Source organism: Notamacropus eugenii, chromosome 6, assembly GCF_028372415.1.
Source record: "Notamacropus eugenii isolate mMacEug1 chromosome 6, mMacEug1.pri_v2, whole genome shotgun sequence".
In the NCBI taxonomy this organism is placed as follows: Eukaryota; Metazoa; Chordata; class Mammalia; order Diprotodontia; family Macropodidae; genus Notamacropus; species Notamacropus eugenii.
In genome coordinates, this window is record NC_092877.1 from 40,371,080 (window position 1) to 40,394,568 (window position 23,489).

The 23,489-nt window shown below is 35.9% G+C and overlaps 2 protein-coding genes across 11 annotated transcripts in view; both read right to left on the reverse strand.

The window, feature by feature from the left end:
* The window catches only part of PIK3C2A (phosphatidylinositol-4-phosphate 3-kinase catalytic subunit type 2 alpha), a 233,236-nt gene that overhangs the window by 47,409 nt on the left and 162,338 nt on the right, over nt 1-23,489 (reverse strand). For 6 of the 10 annotated variants that reach the window (XM_072619606.1, XM_072619605.1, XM_072619603.1 and 3 more), the window contains 11 exons: nt 18,203-18,245; nt 17,896-18,121; nt 17,175-17,297; nt 15,018-15,185; nt 9,512-9,623; nt 8,420-8,565; nt 5,870-6,058; nt 5,180-5,273; nt 4,657-4,751; nt 4,125-4,305; nt 1,529-1,633 (listed from right to left, as the gene is read on the reverse strand). In XM_072619606.1, coding sequence (XP_072475707.1) covers nt 1,529-1,633; nt 4,125-4,305; nt 4,657-4,751; nt 5,180-5,273; nt 5,870-6,058; nt 8,420-8,565; nt 9,512-9,623; nt 15,018-15,185; nt 17,175-17,297; nt 17,896-18,121; nt 18,203-18,245 — 1,482 coding nt within the window. The remainder of the gene's footprint in view (nt 1-1,528; nt 1,634-4,124; nt 4,306-4,656; nt 4,752-5,179; nt 5,274-5,869; nt 6,059-8,419; nt 8,566-9,511; nt 9,624-15,017; nt 15,186-17,174; nt 17,298-17,895; nt 18,122-18,202; nt 18,246-23,489) is intronic. The other 4 variants (XM_072619610.1, XM_072619607.1, XM_072619609.1 and 1 more) reach the window with 2 other exon arrangements.
* Nucleotides 9,630-15,008, reverse strand: LOC140510753 (calcyclin-binding protein-like). Its single transcript, XM_072619615.1, has one exon. It carries the CDS (start codon nt 12,866-12,868, stop codon nt 12,143-12,145), a length of 726 nt encoding a protein of 241 aa, XP_072475716.1. The 5' UTR covers nt 12,869-15,008; the 3' UTR covers nt 9,630-12,142.

Consider the following 23,489-nt stretch of genomic DNA (forward strand, 5'->3'; position numbering starts at 1 on the left):
GTGAGACCTTGGCCTTGTTAAGGTAAGGTCTTTAACAGGACTCAGTTTGACTGAGGCAATGCCCATTCAGTGATTAAGAAATGAGGCAGAAAAGAGTCTCTTTAACCTTGTCAACAAAACAAAACAAAAACCCTCAGAGTTTCTGGTGAAAATAGAACTAACTACTATTTACAGTGAATAAGAGCCAATCAGGGCCCAAAGAATGACCAAGTGGGGCTTGGCCTGGGACTACTGTTAGCCAATCAAAGAGAGCCAGAGTGATTTGGGTTTAAGGCAGGGTCCCTAAGAAAAAAATCTACCCCATAAACCCCAAGATATGATGCAAGGCTTCAGCAATCAAAGTTTATATTCCTTTGGGGAGAGCATCTGCAGGCAAAGGCAGAGTTTTTAGCATGAAACTCCCAATATCAACTCAGTCATTTTACTGTGTAACCAGTAGGTCTCGGACCATTTTTTTTTTAAATCCAGAGTTAATTTAAAACATAAAAATAAAAAAGCCAGCTAAAAAAACCCCTCAAGGTAACAATAGTTTTAATGAAACTGTTTATACAACTCAGATACTATATTAGATTTCAATATTGTATAATACCATGTTAAATTAAAAATTCCATACTGTAAAAGCAATAATTAAAAATTTCAAATAGGCAAATTTAGACTTGATTAAATAAAAACTAAAAATTATAGTTACCTAAAACTCAATTCGTTCTGGAACTAATTGACATGAATGCTAGTGGGCTTTGTTCACTGGAGGTCTTCCTACAAAGGCTGGCTATCAATCAATCAATCTTAAACATTTATTAAGTACTTAGTATGTTCCAGGCACTGTGTTAAGTGCTGGAGTAGTAGACTAACCTACCACTTGTTGGTAGGAAATTCTCATTTAGCTAAGTACTGAACGAATAAACACTAAGGTCCCCTCCAACTCTGAGGGTGTATGAATAATCTATAATTCTATGGGTTTTCATAAATTATACTACATATACATAAGCTCATATAACAATGTTACAATGTTCACACAAGTATGAGGAAGACACCTTTCCTGCCCTCTTGGATTTCCATGTTATACACAATGTTTAACACAACTAGAAGCAGAGGTTCTAAGTCTTGAACTAAGAAATTAAATATTCTGACAATAAGTGGAAACTGATTCATTTCATACATATCTGCTCTCTTTAACAAAAGCAAAAGTTCTCAGACCCTGTACATCTTAGAAGTACACTTTAATGGATTCACTGTTTTGTTTTATTCTCATGGATGATTTGATATTAGGTTATTATTATTATTAGGTGTTTTTCAAAATATATTAATTCCGAGTTGATTTTGAATGACTTTAAATGGTTCACTAAATTTCAGCAGGGTCTATGTGGTCATTAACAAATAGATATGATGAAATATGTACAGGAATTTTTCAATATCTGGGTTAAAAGTTATCCATGTAATTATTAGCTATACCATCATACCTCTGTCTACTGCCTTCTTTGTGCTGTTTGAAAATGTGATGCCAACATAAATGTATATCATATCATACCTTAATATTCAATTCTTTTGCCACAAGACTTGGATTAAGAGGGAGACGACATTTATTTTTTAAGAAAAATGACTGCACCCGTTCCATGCTCCTTTGGAGGACAACCTATGGAAAAGACATACATCTAAATGTATGTTGTGCTTCCAAACTTTCCTATTTTGGTTGAAAGTACTACCATTCTTCTACTCTCTTTGGTTCATAACTTGGGCATTATCCTGAAATGCTGGCTCTCCCTCACTCTCATGTCTAATCAGTTGCCAAGTCTTACCATTTACACCTCTATAGCATTTATCATATCTGATCCTTTCTTTCTCCTCACACCAACCACCTTAGTTCAGGCCCCCATCACTTCTCAGCTAGACTGCAATAAAGCCCCCAACTGATCTCCCAGCTTCAGTTCTCTTACCACTATAATCCACCTTAAACACCTCTGCCAAAGAAATTTTCCTTAAATACAGATTTGGCTGGAGGACTGCCCTACTCAACTAATTCCAATGACGTTCTATTTAAATAAAGCCTAAACTCTTCTGTTTAGCTTTTAAAGCCATATACAGCCTGGTTCCAAACTATTTTTCCAGCCTCGCTGCATATTACTACCTGCTCTTGCAAGTCCACAATCTAGCCTAACTATCCTTCTTCTGTTCCTCACTCATGACACTCACTTTCTTATCTCTGTGGCTTTGCACTAATTATCCTCCAACTGGAATGTACTCCCATCTCACACATGCCTCAGAGGATTCCTGTTCTTTCAAGACATAGCTCAAACACCATCTCCTGCATTAAGCCTTTCTTGATCTTCCTTATAACCTACTTTGTATTTAGTATATATTTGTATTTACTAACTTCATCTATATCTATAGATAGATTAGAAACTTTTGGTATCTTCCACTGGAAACTAAGCTATTTACAAGTAAAAATTGTTTCATTCTTTGTACTGGTATCTTAGAATCGTTGCAATGCTCAAACAAAGTAGGTACTTAGTAAATATTTATTGATTGGGGGGTTTTTTTGCTATCACAGAAAATGCCAATATGAATATTCTGTACGCTGGTGTCTCCCTCCTCCTCTCCCTCCTTCCTTTCTCCCCTCCCATATATATGTATATATGTGTGTATATGCATGTATATATTCATTTATGTGCACACACATGTATGTTCCTTTAAGTATATGTAGGAGAATGAATTTTCAAGGACACTGACAGGACTAAATTCAAGATGTCAAGGAGATTCAAATTGAAGCCTTGTGAAAAATGGCTGAAGGGGAGTTAGTCTAGAAAAGGAAGACTTGGGGAGATATATGATCACAGTCTTGAAATATTTTAATGATTCTAACAGAAGAAAGATTTTTCCTATTCTGTTTGGCACTACAAATAGGTAAAACAAAAGCCAGTGGCTTAGAGTTATAGTGAAGGCAGTTTTTATCTCAAATACAAGGAAGAAATTCTTTTAAGATTAAAGTTATTAAAAAGAAACGGGTACTTTGGGGAGTACTGAGCTTTCTATAACAAAAAGTCTTCAAGGAGAGGCTAGATGACCACCTGCCTAAATGTGTTAGGAGATGCATGCTACAAAGTTCTGAATGTCACAAAGAAGTTTGTGAACATGTGTGTTTAATGTAAAATCAAGACTAGAAACATCCAAAGAAGAATATGATTAATTGGAGTAGAAGTTGTTCAACAACAGAATGAGTTATTGAGGTAGGATGTAGAAACGTTTCCTACAGATATTGAATAATATGAATATTTGTCCAGAATTGTTTAGGTAGGGCACCCGAGTTCAGGCTCTCACCACCTCTCCCTTAGATTTCCATAAGCTTCCTAATTAGTCTCCCAATTTCTAGTCTCTGCCCTCTCTAATATCATAATGATTATTCCTAAAACACACATTGGAGCATTTTACTCTGCTCCAGAAAAATCTTCAGCAAATTTCTATTGCCTCTATGACTCCTCAGTCTGGAATTTAAATCTCTCTCTCCAAAATAGGATTCATCACTTTTAAAATATTATTTCATGTTAGTCCCATTCACTGAAAACTTTTCCAGGCAAACCAACCAATCAAGTCATTCTCCAACTTTGCCCAGATGGCTGATTCATTCCTGAAGCAGACTCTTTCCTGATCTTTACCTCTTAGAAAATTCCTAAGTTTCAAAGCACAGCTAGGTTCTATCTTATACAACTACTATTACTACTAGTACTAACAGTAATAACAGCTAACATTTACATATAGCTTATCATGTGCCAGGTACTGTGCTAAGGGTTTTACAATTCTTATTATCTCATGTAATACTCATGGCCAACCTGTATTTAGTAATGACAACACTGTATTTACTCATCTGTGTTGTATCTCCCTATAAAATTTAAGCATTTCAATGGTACAGATTATTAAATTTTTATCTTTGTATTTCCAGCACCTTGCACATAAAAGTCATTTAATTAATGTTTGCTGAATTAGACTGAATTGAGTTAAACCTGTGAAAGTCCTGGACTACTATTCTATCACAATATCTTCCCATAATATATAGGAATAAAATCAGGTCTTCAGTCACAAAATGCACCAATACTGCCACAATCTTCAGAGACAGATGTACAGGTACATACCTGCCGAGCTGATCCACTAGCCTGTCGGACTTTCTCTGCCACTCCTCCTAAAAGCTGTACAAGTTTCGTCTGCTTCAAGAGCTCTTCTCTTAGCCCCTTTCCTCCAATTGACAGGAAAGCTCCCAGGATATGCTCATATCGAACACCAAACTGTGCATCATGCAGGGCATCTTTCAGTAGCCTGTTATAGCAAGTACTGCATCAAATCATCTTGAAAACTTAATGAAATTTTCAAAAATCATTTTAAGGAGACACATTTTTCATATTCAGAATTTTTTAGCCTTATAATAAACTGAATTATTCAACGACACGGCATTAAAAAGCCTTTAAAAATTACCTGTGTTATAATATGCCCTATATTCCTACAATTTCATTTCTCAGTTTAATATAATAGCACTTTTATTCTTCAATACAAGCTTTTGAATCTATAGTAAATTAGAAACTAAATATACTGTTCAAAAAGGTTAAGTTCTCTCATGTACCATTAGTACAACCTAAAAAAATCAAAAGCTTTGTGAAATTGAATTCTTACCAATATAAATAGTGTGCTATACGAATATTTCCCAATGCCCGGGACAAGAGGAATCTCACTAATGAACTGTCCAGATAAATCTCATACTTTAAAGCCTGTGGGGAAAGGAAAAGATCTATTAAAAACTATCTTTATTTGCCTATGAAGAAAAAAAACAAGGATTAGACCTGTGATTTCATTGGTATGTGGCACTCTCATATAAGAACTGCCCTCTCTCAATGCAGGTCGAACTTCCTCTGGAAGTTGTAATCCTGGAGAGCTTAGAGCACTGAGGCTGGGGAGTATGCTCAGTCATGCACACAGTATGTTTTAGAGGCAGGACCTGAAATCAGGGCTTCCTGGCACTAAGGCTAGCTCTTTATCCACTATGCCATAATGCCTCTTAAGGGAAAAGAAGATTCAGGAAACATTTATTACACTCCTACTGTGCACCAGGCATCGTCCACTTTAGAACAAATTTTAGAGGTCTTAAGAAATACGACGAATTATGCCATTATAAAGTGAGAAAAATAATCAAGCTCACTTGTACAAACTGTGGGAGGAAATCAGTTAGCTCATCATCACTAATTGCTTCAATCCAGTTTACAGCCAGGGCCCGCACCTCCTGATCGGCAAATCTAGAAAAATATGAAAGAATATGTTAGGCTTCAGTTTAATGCTTGAAGAAATATATCTACACAAATATATTTTGTACTCATTTAGCACTGTTATCTGTAGAAAGATATATATGTTCCTTTTCTGGAAGGAAATTATATCATGTCACACATATTTGGCTTACTGAAAATGTTAGCATTCCCAGAAAAAGTTTAAGCACCCATCAAATATTCATTCCATAATACAGAAATTCATTTAACTTAAAATTTCCATTAAGGTTATATGTAAAACACCTAAAAATGTCTTACAAATATCTCTCCAATATAATTTCCTTTGAAAAATTTTTATAGTGCTTTGAACAAGAGAGTGATATAAATTTTATTCGAAAAAGCCATGATTTTGCTTATGTTTTTGCTCTTCTTTTTAAAAAACCTATTAATTCAATTATTTTAAATGAATGCAACAATCTTCCAAACTTGGGTAGATAAATGGTATAAAGGATCAAGGAAAAAGAAATCTGTTTGCACTAAGGTAAAAGGTACTTTCACATGAAAGTATAACACCTCATTCAAAACTTCATACAAATACTAATTAAATACATTCTCATATTTGAACTTACTTTGAATCCAGCAGTTCCAGGGCATTCAGTGGAGGCAATGGCGGCCACTGCTGAAGTAATGAGTATGTTTTAGAAAGATTTGCCCATTTCCAGTTTGGGGCACTTGCTAGTACCTTTGGAAGGCAGCTTGGGTGCTTAAGGCAATAATAACGCTTCTCCCACAAAAAGGCTTTATCTTCTTTAGAAAGTCTATATATAACAAAATCAAATTCTCAGTGTTATAACAGTGACATACTTCTCAAAGATTGCAAAATCAAAAGGAAATAAGTTAAGAATAGCCACCTAACGACTAAAATGCTGTACTAACTGTAGTGTGTGGAAAGGTCCTGGATTTGGTGTTGGAGAACCTGGATTTTAGTTATGCCTCTAACATGAGGAGTATCCTTCTATCTAAAATAGGGATAATGATACTGAAACATGCGAGCTCAAATCAAATTTAAAAATAAACAAAACACTCTGTCAGTCTTAAAATACTACATAAATATGAGCTGTTTTCAGCAACAAAAATGACAAGAAAACATCAATTTGCCATAAATAGGAGAGAATCAATGTAACCTTTAAGGAAAGTCTTACTTATGAAAACAATTTTAAAGAAATGAAGTTTTGTCACACTCAAGTACAAAAAGAACAGCTTTTGATAAAGAAGGCATCATGGCATTCTACAGGAAAAACAACTAGTCTTGGAGTTGATAGAGTTCTGACTCTGAATTTTGCCTCTACCAATTCCTGTTGAGGCAACTACGTGGACAGAGCACTGGGCCTGGAGTCAGGAAAACCCAAGTTCAAATCTGGCCTCAGGTACTTCCTAGCTGTGTGACTCTGGGCAAGCTACTTTACCCTGTTTGCCTCAGTTTCCTCATCTGAAAAATGAGCTGGAAAAGGAAATGGTGAAACTCTCCAGTATCTTTGTCAAGAAAACCCCAGTCATGAAGAGTTGCACATGACTGAAATAACTGAACAACAGCAAAAAATTATACCCTGGGTGAGATGGGGTAGGTCCCTTCATCTTTGGAAACTAAAGCTTCTGACAAAACAAGAGAATGGAAAATGATGATTTCTAAGGTCCCTGTGCCAGTTCTAGTACTATGAAAACTAGTTATATATCCTATTGGATTTTAAAATGTGCTTAATTAGTAACCTACTAAGTAGACTTAACACCTTCCTTTGCTTATAACATTCATTTGCTTAGCAATACCCATCTCTTCTGCTGCCATGCATAAATAGGACGAAGGTAAGGTAAATAAATCAATAAGCATCTATTATGTGGCAATTACTGGGGCCTCGATGACAAAAAACAAAGTAGTCTCATCCCTAAAGGAACTTACTCTCTAATGGGGGAAGGAGGAAACAACATACAAATTAAATACCAGGTAACACTGGAGAAGAAGGCAGTACTTTAAAATTTGGCTTTCACTTCATCTCTCACTCAACAGAAATTGCTTTCTCCAAAGCTTTCAATGATCCCTTAATTGAGAAATCAAGTCTTATCATTTTCAGCTTATTTGTGGCATCTGACCATCCTCTCCTCTCAGGGTTTTTTATGACATGTTCTCCTGATTTTCCTGTCTAAACAAATCTTCCCACTCTCCTTTGCTGGCTCATTATTCATATCACATGCCCTGTGAGTGTCCCCAGTGCTCAATTCTACATACTCTCCTCTCAGTAACTACATCAGCTCCTATGGGTTGAACTATTTTTTCTATGCAGATGATTTTAAGGCCAGATGTGGCCATCTAGGTCCTCTAATGTAGCCCTTTGACTGAATTCAAATTTCACAGAACAAATTCTTTTATTATTTGCTTATTCCCTTATTTGCTCTTTGAAATTCTATTGCCAATTCTGCTTATGTAACCAAAATGTATTTAATGTATCTAAAACCTGATGGTCAGGGCTCACTGACGTCTGGATATACAGTGATAATTGTAAGTTCATCCCTATCTCTTCATCTTGATTGTATGATTGGCAGCACTACTTAATCAATGGATTCTCAGAATATTTTCATTACACTAACCAGTACTGAATTCCTTTGTGTATTTTTTATTTGTTCGTTTTTAATTTAGTATAGATTTCTTGTATGTTATTTGTTGTTTTCCCCATCAAGAATGCAGAGTCTTTAGGAATAGATTTTCTTTCATTCTTTGCACTACATTCTTATCTGCTTTGATGGAATGTAAAGCATATAAAAGGGAAGAGCATAGCATAAGGCTGGCAAAGTGGGTGGGAGACAGATGGAAAGGGTCATGAATGCAAGGATCAGGATCTTATATTTTGTCTGACATTTGGGAGGCAAAGAGGAGCCACTGCTCCCCATTGGGTAAGGGAATGACATGGTCAGAATAAGGAAGACTGTTCAAAGAATAATTTGACAGACTGGAAAGGGAAGAAGCTGAAAGCATCAAGGTCTACTACGTAAGTGTTATAAAACTGTATTTATCAAGCACATTGTAAACATCATAAAACTAAAGAATTTATTATACAAATAAGACCTGAGTTACACATCTTGTAAGGTATCAAGGCATCAATGCTTAAAATCAATGAATAGAAACCTACCCAAATGAAGAATCTCTGGAAAGAATGGCAAGAAGTTTTCCTCTAGTATCTTTTTCCAGTGTTTCTAAGCATTGCTGCTGTACAATGCTACCGTTAACTTGAGGCGTTGTATAAATGATATCAAATGTAGGGGAAGGAAAGTCAACCTTAACAAATTAAACAAAAGCCAACCTTCAGTTTTTGAGCTGCAAATGAAACTGTAGATTTTGACTTTCTCTAAAAATAAAATATTGGTATCTTTTGTTTTCACAATGCCTAAATTTCCCCTTGTATCATTCCTCTCCTGACTCCCAGGGAATCATTCCATATAACAAGAAAAACAATCAGCAAAACTGACTGACACACTGAAAAAAAGTCTGAAAGTATGATATAACATACCCCAGGGAACAAAGAAAAATACTATCTGTCTCTTTCCAAATTGATAGTACATCAGCTTACTACCCTGTGACCCAGGAAACTAACCCTTTTTTAGTAGCTAAGGACCAAAATGAAATTAAGACCACAGCTGAGGTTCTTCCCATTATCTCACTGTGGCAAAAGTAACCCTAGGTTCTTGAAGGATATGTTCATAGAGTACAACCTCTGGTAGATACCAAGCATACAAAAAGGCTTTAAGTATACAGGCTTGAGTACTGCATGTCTGTTGCTTAAGTAAAGCCCTAGCTAAATTCAGAAAGGCTGTTCACCAAGGGACTGTCCATTAGGTTATATTTTCAGTCATAGCAGTTCAGTAAGATGGATGGTGAAGGTCTCAAGGGTTAGATGTACATTAGTGGTCTCTTCACAATGATGAAACCTGAAGAAAGCTACTGAATTAAGCTTTCTTGCTACATGACATTCTTCAATATAGTTTATCCATGAAATATGAAGACTTTTTGTTGGTATTTCTCATTAAGACATAGGGCATGAGAAAGGGATTCAGGTAAATTTTTCATAAAAAGTTTTACCAAAATTGTGAAAAAATTAATCAGCACTTTTAAAACCTATTATTTTCATTCAGACTAAGTTCAAAAAAGGCTGCCTTTTGCCTCCATAAACAGTATTATTTCATATCAGTAGTACAGCAAAAAGCAGATCAAGAAAAAACATTACCTGTAACACTATTCTTTCCATCACATGTCCTTTCCTGTGGGTTACCCCAGGTATGGGTTGTGCCGGGGATGAAGCCCAAAGATAGAGCAGCTTAGTTCCACAAGTTAAGAACCTAAAAGTTAAACAAATAGAAGTAGTATGAAAAGAACAGGGGGCCAAAATAAACAAAACACCACACAAAAATTTGCCATACTCAAAAAAACAATATTATGAATACTAAATGATATTCTATTTACTCATTAACCTGAAGCCTGGAAGAATAGTGATACCTTCAGTATTAATGGGGAAATTTGGAAGAAAGGTGGATTTAGTGGATGGGAAAAGAAGATAATAAGTTCAGTTTTAGATACATTAGGTTTCAGATGTCTATAGAGATATTCAATTTAATATTTGGTAATATAAAACTAGAACTAGAAGTAGAAAGAACTGTATGGTACAGCCACAGTTAGTGGGTGTCACACAGAGATGACATAGCAAAGTAGACTGAAAAAGAACAGTCACATAGGTAGCAAGTAGAACCAAGTGAGAACAGTTTCACAAAAATTCAAAGAGGGAAGAATATAAAGAAGATGGCTGTCAACAGTATAAAATGCTACAGGAAGGTCAGGAAGCATGAGGATGGAGAAAAGGCCATTAGCTTTGGCAATCATTAGTAATACATGTTACCTATCAATTGACATGGAGGTGACACCAACAAGAGGGTACAGAATGAGACATATTTTTGGATATAGCCAATGTAGAAATTTGCTTTGCTATGCATATGTGTTATAAGGGTGGTTTTTGTTTTTATTTTTCAACAGAGATGGAGGAAGAGAAAGAAAATAGATTTTTGTTCATTAAAAAAGAGATCACTGGTGACTTTGGAGAGAGCAGTTTCAATTTCAAAGGAGTAATTAGGTTGGAAAATATATTACAAAGCATTAAGAAGATCAAGAAGAGAATTGGAAGGACTGAAATTAACATTCTCAAAGAATTTGAGCAACAGAAGAAAAATAATAAACTGATAACTAGTAGAGTTAGTAGGATTCAGGAGACATTTTTTTAAAAAGCTGTGGGAGTTTGGGGTGTGCTTATAGGCAGAAGGAACCAGCAGAAAGAGAGATTAAAGATTGACAAGAGGAAAAGGAAGATAGTGAGGTTAATGTACTGGAGAAGAGGAACAGACAGCACATTGACAGTGGTTGGCATTAATGAAGAGGTATCATGGTAGGCTGGAGTAAAGGAAGAGATACTGTTAAATGAAATTAGAGGGTTGTGAAGTGATGTCAGAAGAAAAGAAAGCTCTTATTGGATAGTTTCAATTTTATTAGAGTAAGGTCTCCAAGAATACTCTGTGAAAGATTTATGGAAATAAAAAAAAAAACACAAATCACACAGAATTAGGAGTGGTGTAAGAGGGAATACCGACACTGTGGTGGTGGAGTTCAGCTGTTTTTCACTCGTGTATGATTCTGTGACTTCATTTTGGGTTTTCTTGGCAAAGATAGAGTTTTGCCATTTCCTTGTCCAGCTCATTTTACAGATGAGGAAACTGGGGCAAACAGGGTTAAGTGATTTGCCCAAGGTCACACAGCTAGAAAGGTTTGAGGCCAGATTTGAACTCAGGAAGATGAGTCTACCTGATTCCAGAGCCAGCCCCTCTTATCCACTGCACTCCACCTAGCTTGGCTGCCCAGTACCCACACTGATGAAATCATAAGCCCATCTAAATAACTAAAAATATTCAAAAATGTGTTGAGGAATAAGAAAGCTAAGTAGAACATTCTAAGTTGTTTTTTTTTTTTTTGCTAGTTATATTTATTTTATTACTGTTATCAACTGTTAAATTCAGGAGGAATTTGAGATTAGTTCTTACCACTATAGGCTTATTTGTTCTCAGTTATACCTTGTTTGAATTTTTAGTATATTTTCAAATAATTCCCTAATATCTGTAGACATGCCTTGTGGTAACACCTGGTTATTAAGTTAATCTTTTTAAACTTCAATCAAGTGCTCTTTATACCAATTATAATAGTAACTGAACATTCCCCTCCTCCCTGTTCCTTAAGAAACAAGGGTCATTTTATACCACAACCTATTAACATAGGCTCACAGCTCAAATTCTATACCCACTCCTCCTAAAATATTAAGTTGAAGGACTCAAGACTAAATGCCCATGCCAACCTTTAAGGAAAAGCAAGATTATTTTGACAGTAGGTTCAACCCTTTTAGTTGTGCAGATAACCAGAGATAAGGAATATATAGCTTTTTAATTAGCAAGACTTTTTTTTGACATTGAAGTGAGGAAACAATGACCCTTCTTGCACACAAAAACCAGGGCACTAAGGCAACTTTCCTTGAAAGAAGTATTTTAAAATAAGCATATTTTATTTTAAATAATCCTCCAGCATGAAATGAAAGAGTTCACGGTCTTTGCTTGGAAGAAGCTTGTGTAAACAATATACTTGTCAAATGCATCTGTGCAGCTCAGCAACAGTTCCTTATTGGAAAGGCTATTTCCACACTGGTGGCTGAAAGGACTTTTTTGTCTCAAAACTCGCTTTGTCCTTTGCCTTGTTTCTCCCTTGACTCTACCCAGGCTTTATTAATAGTTCTCTTCATTTCACTATCTCCATCTTCATAAATTTTCTTCTAAACATTCATCAGCCCCTCACTAGGATCCATGTCATTATCAAAGGAAGATTTTTCCTTCTCTTGGCATTCTTTCTCCACCTGGGTCAGGTAATCCCATTTCTGTCCTTGCCTCTTTTTGCATAGTACAAGAACTGTAGCAGTCTTGATCTTTCTTAAACTACCTTCTACAGAGATGGGCTTCAAGAGGTTGTTGACCATCATAGAGTAGTTTTTCCCATTAAGATTCTTTACAAGAACTTCAAATGACCTCTCTGTGAACTGCACCTGTACATTCTCAGTGGGGACTTGCTGAACACCTTTCAAGGTGATGTAGATTTTCACATATTTATCTGATCGATCCCATCCATAATTGTTGATTTTCACTGTGTACCCAACAGAAACGGGGACAACCACAGCTGCTGGCTCCTCATTATCAATAGTTTCTCCTTTTTCCCGTCCCTTCTGCTTTGTCTTGTGCTTGATTTCTGTCTCTAACTTGGACTTTTCTGCTGTGAGGACATCAAAAACTCTTTTCCCCAGCAACTCCTTCATTTCTTCCAGGTCTTTCTGTAGCTCCTCCAAGGCTGCTGCCATGGCTTGTCGCCACTGCCAGGAGTAATGTGAGCTATGACTACACGGAAAGGCCCCAGGATCCCACTTGGCAAAGACTGGGCTCAGCATGCTGCTGGAGAGCGGACCCGAGTGCCACCAGTTGCTGCCTCCAGTGCCACCTGCACACCACATTCTAAGTTTTTTTTAAAAAACACTGGCATAATAAGTAATATTATAGAAAGACAACTAAGACATATAAGTACATATATACTGTCAGAAATTCCACAAATCTATAGAGAACACTGATTTGGTTCAAAGGTTTATTTTTTAAGTTGAAGAATCAAATATATCACAATAATTTTCATCAATAAAACAACTCTACACCCTAGATTATTTTTCTGCTTACTGAAATTAATGCCTCCAATACCGTTAAAAGATTTCAGCAACTCTTTATACTATCATACTGAAGAAATTTCTAAAAATTCTGCTTACACTACAAACAGAACAAAAAAAATATATAAACATGTTCTTTGGTCATACATTTTAAAACTGAATTCAATTTGCTGAATTCCTCTCTTTTCCAAAACTCCCCTTTGTCATTTGTGAAGTGATGTTTTCATCCAAAGGCAAATAGCCTTTGGATCTTTGTTATATTCGAGTTAGCAGTAGTCTTTAGAACATACTCATTATAGATTTAGAAATGTAAGTAGGCCACGTGGCACCTACTCTGTGAATGTTAAGATTCAGTCTCATTAAGCAGTATTACTGACATTTCTCTCTCCTCCATATATAGCAACATGTTTGGTTTTTCTAATCTAGATACTTCTTAGATGACCATGTCACCACAAGCTGGTTAAGTGTTTATTCAGAGGTATGAATGAATGAAAATAATTGCCTCCTTTTAAATTTTTTTCAAATGAATAAACATTGGGGACATCTTAAACTGTTCTGAAGGGGAAAAAAAACCCTTTGTAACAAATATGCACAATCAAGCAGAACAGATTCCTGCATTCATCATAAAAAAAAATCTATGTCATTCTGCATAGAGTTTACCACTTCTCTATCAGGAGGTAGGTTGCATAGTTATCATTGGTCCTCCATTAATGTGAATGGTTATTACATTAATCAGAGATCTTACATATTTCAAAGTTGTTTGTCTTTACTTTGTTGTTGCTGTATAAATTATTCCTCTAGTTCTGCTCATTTCGCTCTATCCATTTTCAGGGACTGCTGTAATACTAAGTGTTATCATCAATCCTGAAGTGCATTATTTAGTTGAATTTCCATGAACAATTCCTTGTATGCTTTAACAGAAGGTAAATTGGACATAAAATTTCCAAAGATATAAACAAGATATCCTCCCTTCCCCTTTAAATATCTTAAATTCCAAGAGCTTTCTGAAACATACATTAAGAATCTTAAAAGAACCCCTGAAAGCAGTATGCCAAAAGTCATGGAGAAGTTTTGCTTCTGTACTCTAAAGAAGACTGTTACTTGGCCAAGCCAGTCATCCAAACTGTTTGAGTTCTAAGGAAGAATTCTTAACCGGGGGCAGGTGGGGGACAGGAATTAACTATTTCACTAATCTCAATATATTTTATTTCATGCATTTAAAAACACTAGTCTGAGAAGGGGTCTGCAGGTTCCCTCAGACTGCCAGGGAGGTCCAACACACGAAAGGTAAAGAAGACTCCTGTGGGTAAGTCCATGTTTTTGTTTGTAAAGATTTATGATAATGCTGCAAACAGGATTATTTACATTTATTCAAATAACTAGCCTAAAGTAGGCATGTGTGAAGTGCACCTGATGTTGCTGTGGCCAGGAGTAAGGGGGAGCACCCTTCTCCACATCAGGCTACCAAGGTTATCAGAAAGCCTCTTCAAACACAATCAGTAATCTTTCAAATGTTTTAGTATAAAAAAATCTATTTTTCTCCAATTATCCAAATCAAGGATTCAGAGCTTCAGCATCCCTGCTATTTACAATCATAGGAAGTTAAAAGAAAGAAATTTTGGTATTTTCTCCACAAAAAGTAAAGTAAAGTTATCAAAAGTTACCAAATGGTTATCAACCAGGTTATATTTTTTAGCTAGCAAGTCACTAAGACCAGCTGCTTAAGCACAGAGGAGCAGTAATCTGTGTTCCATAAGACTATATGAAATAAGATATGAAATTAAATAAGCCCTAAATCATTATAGTAGTGCCCATAAATAGCATTATAAATGACTAGTATCTGCACAGATTATGACAAATTCTACTGACAAAGACCATAGCTAAAATACAAAGAAGTCCCTTAGACATTATCCAAGTTAGGAATGATTACAGCTCAATTAACACTTACCGCTTAAAGTCAAAAAGAGGTAAAGAAACTTTGCCTAAAATCTCAGGCCCCTTCCGCTGTTTATTAGAGTCCGGGGAACTTCCACTGTTTTGATTTAAAATTCCAAAAAGAGTAAGGTGAAGGATTGATTCCAATGGTAATTGAGAGATCTGAATGGGGAAAATGATTCTGTAAGGGAAAAAATGTTAATAAAAATAATTATTATTTATTTATTGAAATAATTAATTAGAAGTCAAATGAACACACTTAACCATTCATAAAAATTACTATAGTGAAAAACATCAATTTCTAAAAATTATCTTCAAAGTTGCATCATTTTAAACACAATACTCTGTGTACTATTTAAACTTGAATGTAACAATATGCAAAATACCTAAAATACTCCTCCCTTTAAGAATTATTAAACACATTATTATTCAATCAGGAATGAAGGCAGGATAACTGTACCACACCTCAAAGCACATTATAAAAAACAGTAGTCACCAAAACTATATGGTACTGGTTAAAACAGAAAAGTAGATCTGTGGAACAAACTACATAAGGTAATAACTAGCTGAAACTGAAAAGAATAGCTCAATGTTTGAAAAAACAGAATAAATTTCAAAGGAAAGACATCATTACTAAATTTATAGGAAATACTGGGAAAAGTAAAAGGTAGTTTGGCAAGAAATTGTGTTTACATCAACATCTTACGTCATATAAACCATAATAAGCTTCAAGGGAATACAAAAACCATAATAAGCTTCAAGGGAATACAAAAGATAACACCATAAAAAATAGAAAAGTTATTTCTATATTGCCAATATAGAAAATATTAAGATGAACAAAGAAAAATGGCAATGATGATATATGAAATTATAAACTTCTACTATTTTTAGACTATAAATGTTTACAAATTAAAAATAATAGGCCAGGTAGTGCCAGGATAGAGTGAAAAGCCTGGAAGACTCATCATTTTCCTGAGTTCAAATCTGGCTTCAGACACTTCCTAGCTGTGTGATCCTGGACAAGTCACTTAATACTCTTTGCCTCAGTTTCCTCATCTGTAAAATGAGCTAGAGAAGGAAATGGCAAACCATCCCAGTATCTTTGCCAAGAAACCCCAAATGGGGTCACAAATCAGACATGACTAAACAATGTTAAAAATAATGTATGTTATTAAGTGGAGGAAAAAAATAATGTGTGACAAGGACTGTTCCCTAATTAACAACTTTTCAAGGTACTTCTCCTATGACATTGTCCACAGACTACAAGATGACCATGGCAAGCTTGTATGGAGTCCGAGAAGATCATAGATTGCTGCGCTGTGTCTAACTGGTCCATGCCTACATGAATGGTGAGAACCTAAGTTAAAATAAGTTTTGCTGTATATTTTCACCAGATTGCTGAAGCTGCAATTCTTTTTAAAACTGTCCACATCCCGTGACTGACTATTTTATCTACTGGGGAAGGGCATTCAGTCATCTATATTTACATCAGTTCCTTATATTTGGTTATCAATTAATTAACAGTGATAAGTGAAACAAGGATTCTTCCTCTACACAATACCTTCTCTTTTTATTCTAGATACATTTGGGAACCAAAAGTGTTTATTTTGTCCTTTATGTCTTAGGTTGTAGCAATGTACTGTTCTTTTGGTTTTGCTTTTTTAAATCTACATTAATGTCATATTTCTCAGAGACTTAGATGTAAAGTAAAAATTTGTATTAGCAATTTTGATCCATAAATTTTAAAGAATCATATTTGGAATTGAACTTTAAGAGGTCATCAAGTTGAATAACTAAATTCAACAAATTTCTAAATAAATTTTAACTGAAAGCTAACGTTCATTTCTTTAAAAAAAAATTTAAGTTGAAATGAACCCTTGTGACAAAGAAAAAATTACTATGTTACTTTAAGGGGGGGGATTCTTAACTTGAGGTTCATAAACTTATTTCTGTAATATTTTGATAACTCTTATTATGATTGGTTTTATTTGTAATCCTACAAGCTTTATTTTATTAATTTAAAAACAATATTCTAAGAAGGGCTTCATTGGCTTTACCAAACTACCAAAGATGTCCATGAAACAAATGTTAAGAACCCTTGCTTAAAGAAAAGTGCACAGAAATGTAAAACATACTACTAAAAGACATTCAATTTGGAAACATCACTTACAGTTCATCCCATTTAATAAGATAGAAGAAATTCTTATATGTGCCAACTTTCTTCGACTGAATAGGCTTAAAAAGATCTTTCCCATTATGAGTCAGGGAACAAATTAAGTAGTATTTTTCATAACTAGAAAGAGAAAATTAAATTTGAAATTTATTCTAATGGTTCATAATTTCAAATATGATTTATATTTTTCTAACAAAAGTAACTGCTTTCTGGAGTTTATATAGGCAAAAGTTCATTAAAATTTATCCCAAGTTATTTGTAATTCATAGCAATTCAGCTAAAATTTAACAATTAAACTTGTGAAGAGTTAGTCAATAAATGAATAAATAAAACTGGCAGAGGCCTACTTAACCTACTTACAAATTTATAAAATTGTCTAGGAAGAAGCAATCTTACTGGTTTCTGGAGAGGGAAATGACTTATGTTATCAATTCTTTAGTGCAAGTTAATGCCTAGCACTCAACTGAACAATATGCACACACTGTCGAGGGACTTGGGTTTAACACAATTTTAGTTCCCTTGTTTGTTCCATGAATTTTGTCTTGACATTTTATATAGAATAAGAGTAGTTTGGCTTTAACAAATATCTCACTGTTTTGAAACCAACTATTGAAGTACTTATTAAAGTATTGATTTTTTAAAGTTTAAGACAGGCACTTGTCTAGCTACACTTTGTTAAAACTCAATATTATACTATTAAATTATGGTGATGACTTACTTTGCTACCCAATTAGATGAAATGCCATGTGCAGCAAATATTGTGAACTGGAGTTGTTCTGTTGTGGTCCAGGCTTCCTTGGTCGTCTTATGACTCTGTCCACAGTCTACAGGACGACCACATGCGCTTGCATGGAGTCGGAGAAGATCATAGATGGCTGCAGTTAGTTGGTCCATGCTTACTTGAACTGGATTTTCTGAAGTTAGGGAACCTAAGTTAAAATAAACTTGTAACACATTTTACTGAAAACAAGCAAGGAAAATGTAGCAAAACTTAAAGAACTTAAATAAAATAAATTTATCCTTACTTGAATTCTTGCTTATTATGTCACCTCTGGATAATGAAGTCACCTAGAAAAGAGAATAAAATAGTGAGAAAAACCAACCAAGACAGCAAATAATCATTTTACTTCTGAAAAATATTTTAATTTGAATATTGCATATTAACTCAATTCTGTAGAACCTTAAGGTTTATGATACATTTTTCTCACAACAAAGTATCACAGTTATTACACACACATTTTATAGATAAGGAAACTGAGGCTGTATGAGGTTTAAGTGACTCACCCATTGTCACATAGCTGGAAAGCATCTAAGGGAAGTAGTAACTACTTCCTAACTCCAAGTCCAAGCATGGCTACTCCTCCTGTTGGATAATGCATCTAGGGGCATGAAGAAAGGTACATCCAGTAGAACTAATGGTGATAGCTACTCACCAAACCATATGGTCTCTCAACTTATACATAACTGAGGCCACACCAACGAGATTATTCTGCTTATTTGCTCAAGAAGATCAAAACCTGGTTCCAAGCTGTCCTTATTCTTGGCAACTTCAACTGTCATGCTGCTGTCACCTCAAACACCTTTGCTTCACAGTTCTCAATGCTTCTCGTTCTTAGCCTTGAAGCCTCCACCTCAGCCCCATACAACAATGGTCATAGCCTACATTTCATCACACATATGTCCCAACTCCATAATCCATAACTACTTCCTCTCCTTCCATTTCTCCCTTAACTTCATCTCTCTCAAATCAATTTTCTATTCCTACCATAAACATTTCCTTGTTTTCCCAGGGTATCATCCTTGCTCTGGTCTCATTTTTCTGCCTCCAAAATTGTCATTCTACTGTTGGCCAGGTTCAATTTCATATTGCTCTCTACCCTCAGACACTTCCTAGATATATAAGTTACTTAACCTCTTTCAGCTTCAGTTTCCTCATCTGTAAAAGTGGGGGAGAGGAGCAGGCATTAGGAGGATAATAAATATCCTTTTTAAAAAACTTTTGTTATTTTATTTGTTTTTAATATTCTACAATCACTTCCATATATCTTAGATTTTTTCACCCTCCCTCCTCCCCACCCCACGTCAGCATACAATTTTATATAGGTTCTACACATACATTCCTATTAGATACCTCTTCTCCAACATTTATCATCTTCCTGTTTTGCCATGTTAGCCTATCTGATAGGTGTGATATGGTACCTCAGAGTTGTTCTGATTTGCATCTCTCTAATCAATAGTGATTTAGAGCATTTTTTCATATGACTATAGATAGCTTTAATTTCTTCCTCTGAGAAATGCCTGTTCATATCCTTTGACCACTGGATAATAAAGACCTTAAAGGGCTGTTTTAAGGATCAAACGAGATAACACAAGTAACGTACTTTGTAAACCTTAAAGCACTATATAAATGCCAACTCTTTTTGATTATTATTGAACCCTACTGTCATGCTGCTTATCATGCCTTTCCAAACCCAACCTTGAATTATTCCTCCTATTCATTTCCTCTCCTTCTGGAGAATGCCTCTGGACAAAGTCCCATCACCATGACAACCATGAAGACTGGTTAGTTCCACTTCAAATTTGTTATTCAGTCTCAAGTAGATCCTACATGGCACATGTCAATCCTTTTACTCTTCTCTAGTTTACCCTATTACATTGCCTAACAGTATCTGTTTCAATCCCTCTCTTCTCCCTTCAAGCCAGGGCTAAACTTACTTCCTTCTTAGATAAGGATTTCACCTGAAAGTTCCTTCTCCTCCCTCTTCCCCATTCCATGATTCAAAACACTGCAATATCTTTCATTTGCTCCCATCTTAGAAAAAGAAATGCCCCTTCTCTTTGTCAATGCTAACTCTTCTATTTGTGTCCTTGATCCCATTATCTCCACCTCTTTCAGGAGATATGTGCCATTCAATTATCCCCTTTATCCCTAAATAATATCATCCTCTAAACTACTAGGTTCCTTTCCTATTGCCTACAAATAGGTCCAGCTCTTCACATCCTTAAAATACCCTTTACTTGACTCCTCACATTATCATCCTCTATCTTTCCTCCTCTTCACAGTCAAATGACTACAGAAAGCAATCTATCCTCCTGGCCTCTGTTGTCTCATCTGCTTATTTCTCTACACTTTGCAATAAGTTTTCAGTCTTTACCACTAAACACAAAACCACTCTCTTCAAAGTCATTCAGGATCTAATCTTTTTATTGCTAAATTTTTATTGCTTTATTAAATCCAATTAACTTTTTCTCTACCACATTCCAGAAACATTTTCATTCTAAACCTGAAATTCACATAATGGAAGTAGTACTCTCTGCCCCTATGCATTCTCTCTCTTATTCAACTTCTTTTTATGTGTTTTCTTCCCACGTTAGAATGTAAGCTCTTTAAGGGCAGGAACCGTCTTTCTTTTCCTTCCTTCCTTCCTCCCTTCCTAGCATTTAATAAGGGTTCTTCAGCGCTCAACATTCCTACTCTCAGTGCAGCATTAGACACTGGATACCCTACTTCCTAAGTTTTAAGGACAGTGCTCTGTTGTGGTTCTCATTTCCCTTGCCTGATTCTTCTCAGTGTCTTTAGCAGCAACATCATTTGCGTCTTGATCGACACATGGACGCCTGAGTCTCTTCCTCTTCTCTCTCTATTATCTCTCTCAATGACTTCATCAACTCTCATCTCTATAGAGTTGAATCCCAAATCTCAATATCCAGTCATCCTGAGTTCTGGTTCTACATCTTCAGTTGCCCATGGGGTATTTCTACTTGGATGTCCTAAAGACATCTCACCTCAACATGTCCAAAAGAAAATTCAGTATCCTTCCCACATCCCCAAAGTCACTACTAATCTTCCAGTCACTAAAATTCACAACCAAAGAACTATCTTTGACTCTTTGTTCTTCTGTACCATTCTCCCACCCAATCAACTGCCACGTTTTGTCAGTTCTAACTCCACAACAACTCTTATTTCCATCCCTTTCTTTCCCCTCACATTGTTGGCCATCAACGTAGTTCAACCCTCACCCCCTTTTGCCTGGACTCCTACAAAAACCTCTTAAGGTACTTTCTGGGAAGCTCCAACAACTCGTTATTCCTTCTACGATAAATCAGACAAACTCCTTGGGGCAGGTAGGTGGTGCAGTGGATAGAGCACCAGTGCAGGAGTCAGGAGGACCTGAGTTCAATTCTCACCTCAGACACTTGACACTCACTAGCTGTGTGACCTTGGGCAAGTCACTTAACCCCAATTGCCTTCTCCGGGCTCATCTCCAGTCATCCTGATGAATATCTGGTCACTGGATTCAGATGGCTCTGGAGGAGAAGTGAGGCTGGTGACCTGCACAGCCCTCCCTCACTCAAAACAAAGTCAAGTGCAAGTCATGTCATCATTTCTCTAATGGTATAGTCTTCTTTGGCAACAAAGGACAAACACATTCCCCCACAGACAAACTCCTGTTTGTCACTTGAACCACTTTACAAAATGAGTCTAGTCTACCTTTCCAGAACAATTAGACGTTATTCTCCCCTAACTCTACCATCTTCTACTCAAGCACACATGTGCTTGTTCTGCCCTGTACAGACACAGTGCCTTCACACAAACTGTCCCCCCAGCCTCCTCACTTTTGCTTATTGAAAACCCTATTTTCTCTTTAAGGCTCCAAGCTCAATTTCAAGAAGCTCTTCCCAATTCTCCCACTTGTTAGTGCTACTCCTGTCCAAATGACTTCATATGCATTTTGTACACAGCGTATATTCTCCATGAACATGTATCCTTCAGTGGAATGTATGTTCTTGGCCAGGAGGAATTATTTCATTTTTTATACTTGTATTCCATGTACCTAGCACTGTGTTTGACACAACAGGTACTTAATAAATATTTGCTGGTTGACTTTTTTTTTTTTTTAATGTTTAACAATCACTGCCATACAATTGCAATTTTATCCCTCCCCACCCCCCCCCCACTACCTCCCTCCCTCCCCACGACTGCATACAATTCTGTATAGATTCTACATATACTTTCCTATTGAGTATATTTTCACTATAGTCATGCTATGTAGTCACACTAAGATAAATGAAAGAATCCGTATAACAAATCAGAACATGATACACAAACAGATACACATACACATACATGACCTGCTACATTATGTGAGTGACTTCCATATTTCTCTCTCTGAGTGTGGAAGGCATTTTGCCTTGAGGTCCACCATTGGGATTTTTTTTTTTTTCAGAAGTTCTTGTGTTATTACAAAAATCTAAGTCTACCAGAAAAAACTCTCACACACTGTGGTTGTTGCTGTGCATAAAGTTCTCCTGGTTCTGCTCCTTTCACTCAGCATCAGGTCATATAAGTCCTTCCAGGCCTCTCTGAAGTCTTCTTGTTCATCATTTCTTATGGCACAATAGTACTCCATTACATTCATATACCATAATTTATTCAGCCATTCCCCAATTGATGGACATCCCCCTGACTTCCAGTTTTTGGCAACTACATAGAGTGCTGCTATAAATATTTTTGTACATGTGGGACCCTTTCCCATTTTTATGATCTCTTGGGGATATAGTCCTAGTAGCGATATTGCTGGGTCAAAGGGTATGCACATTTTTGTAGCCCTTTGGGCATAGTTCCAAATTGCTCTCCAGAATGGTTGGATGCGCTCGCAGCTCCACCAACAATGAATTAGTGTTCCAACTCTCCCACATCCTCTCCAGCATTTATCATTTTCTTGTTCTGTCATGTTTGCCAATCTTATAGGTGTGATGTGGTACCTCAGAGTTGTTTTGATTTGCATCTCTCTAATCAATAGTGATTTAGAGCATTTTTTCATATGGTTATAGATAGCTTTAATTTCTTCTTCTGAAAATTGCCTGTTCATATCCTTTGACCATTTATCAATTGGGGAATGACTTGTATGATTATACATTTGGGTCAGTTCTCTATATATTCTAGAAATGAGGCCTTTATCCCCGAGCTTAGCTGTAAAAATTCTTTCCCAATTTACTATATCCCTCCGGATTTTGGTTGCATTGGGTTTGGTTGTGCAAAAACTTCTCAGTTTAATGTAATCAAAGTTATCCATTTTGCATTTCATAATGCTTTCTATCTCTCCTTTAGTAAAGAATTCTTCCCTTCTCCATAGATCTGATAAATACACTATTCCTTGCTTCTCCAGTTTATTCATGGTATCAATCTTTATACCTAAATCATGTACCCATTTGGACTTTATTCTTGTGTACGGTGTCAGGTATGGGTCTATGCTGGTTGACTTTTTAAACTAAGAACCTCCTCAAGTGTTGGAACTAAAAGATCTTTAA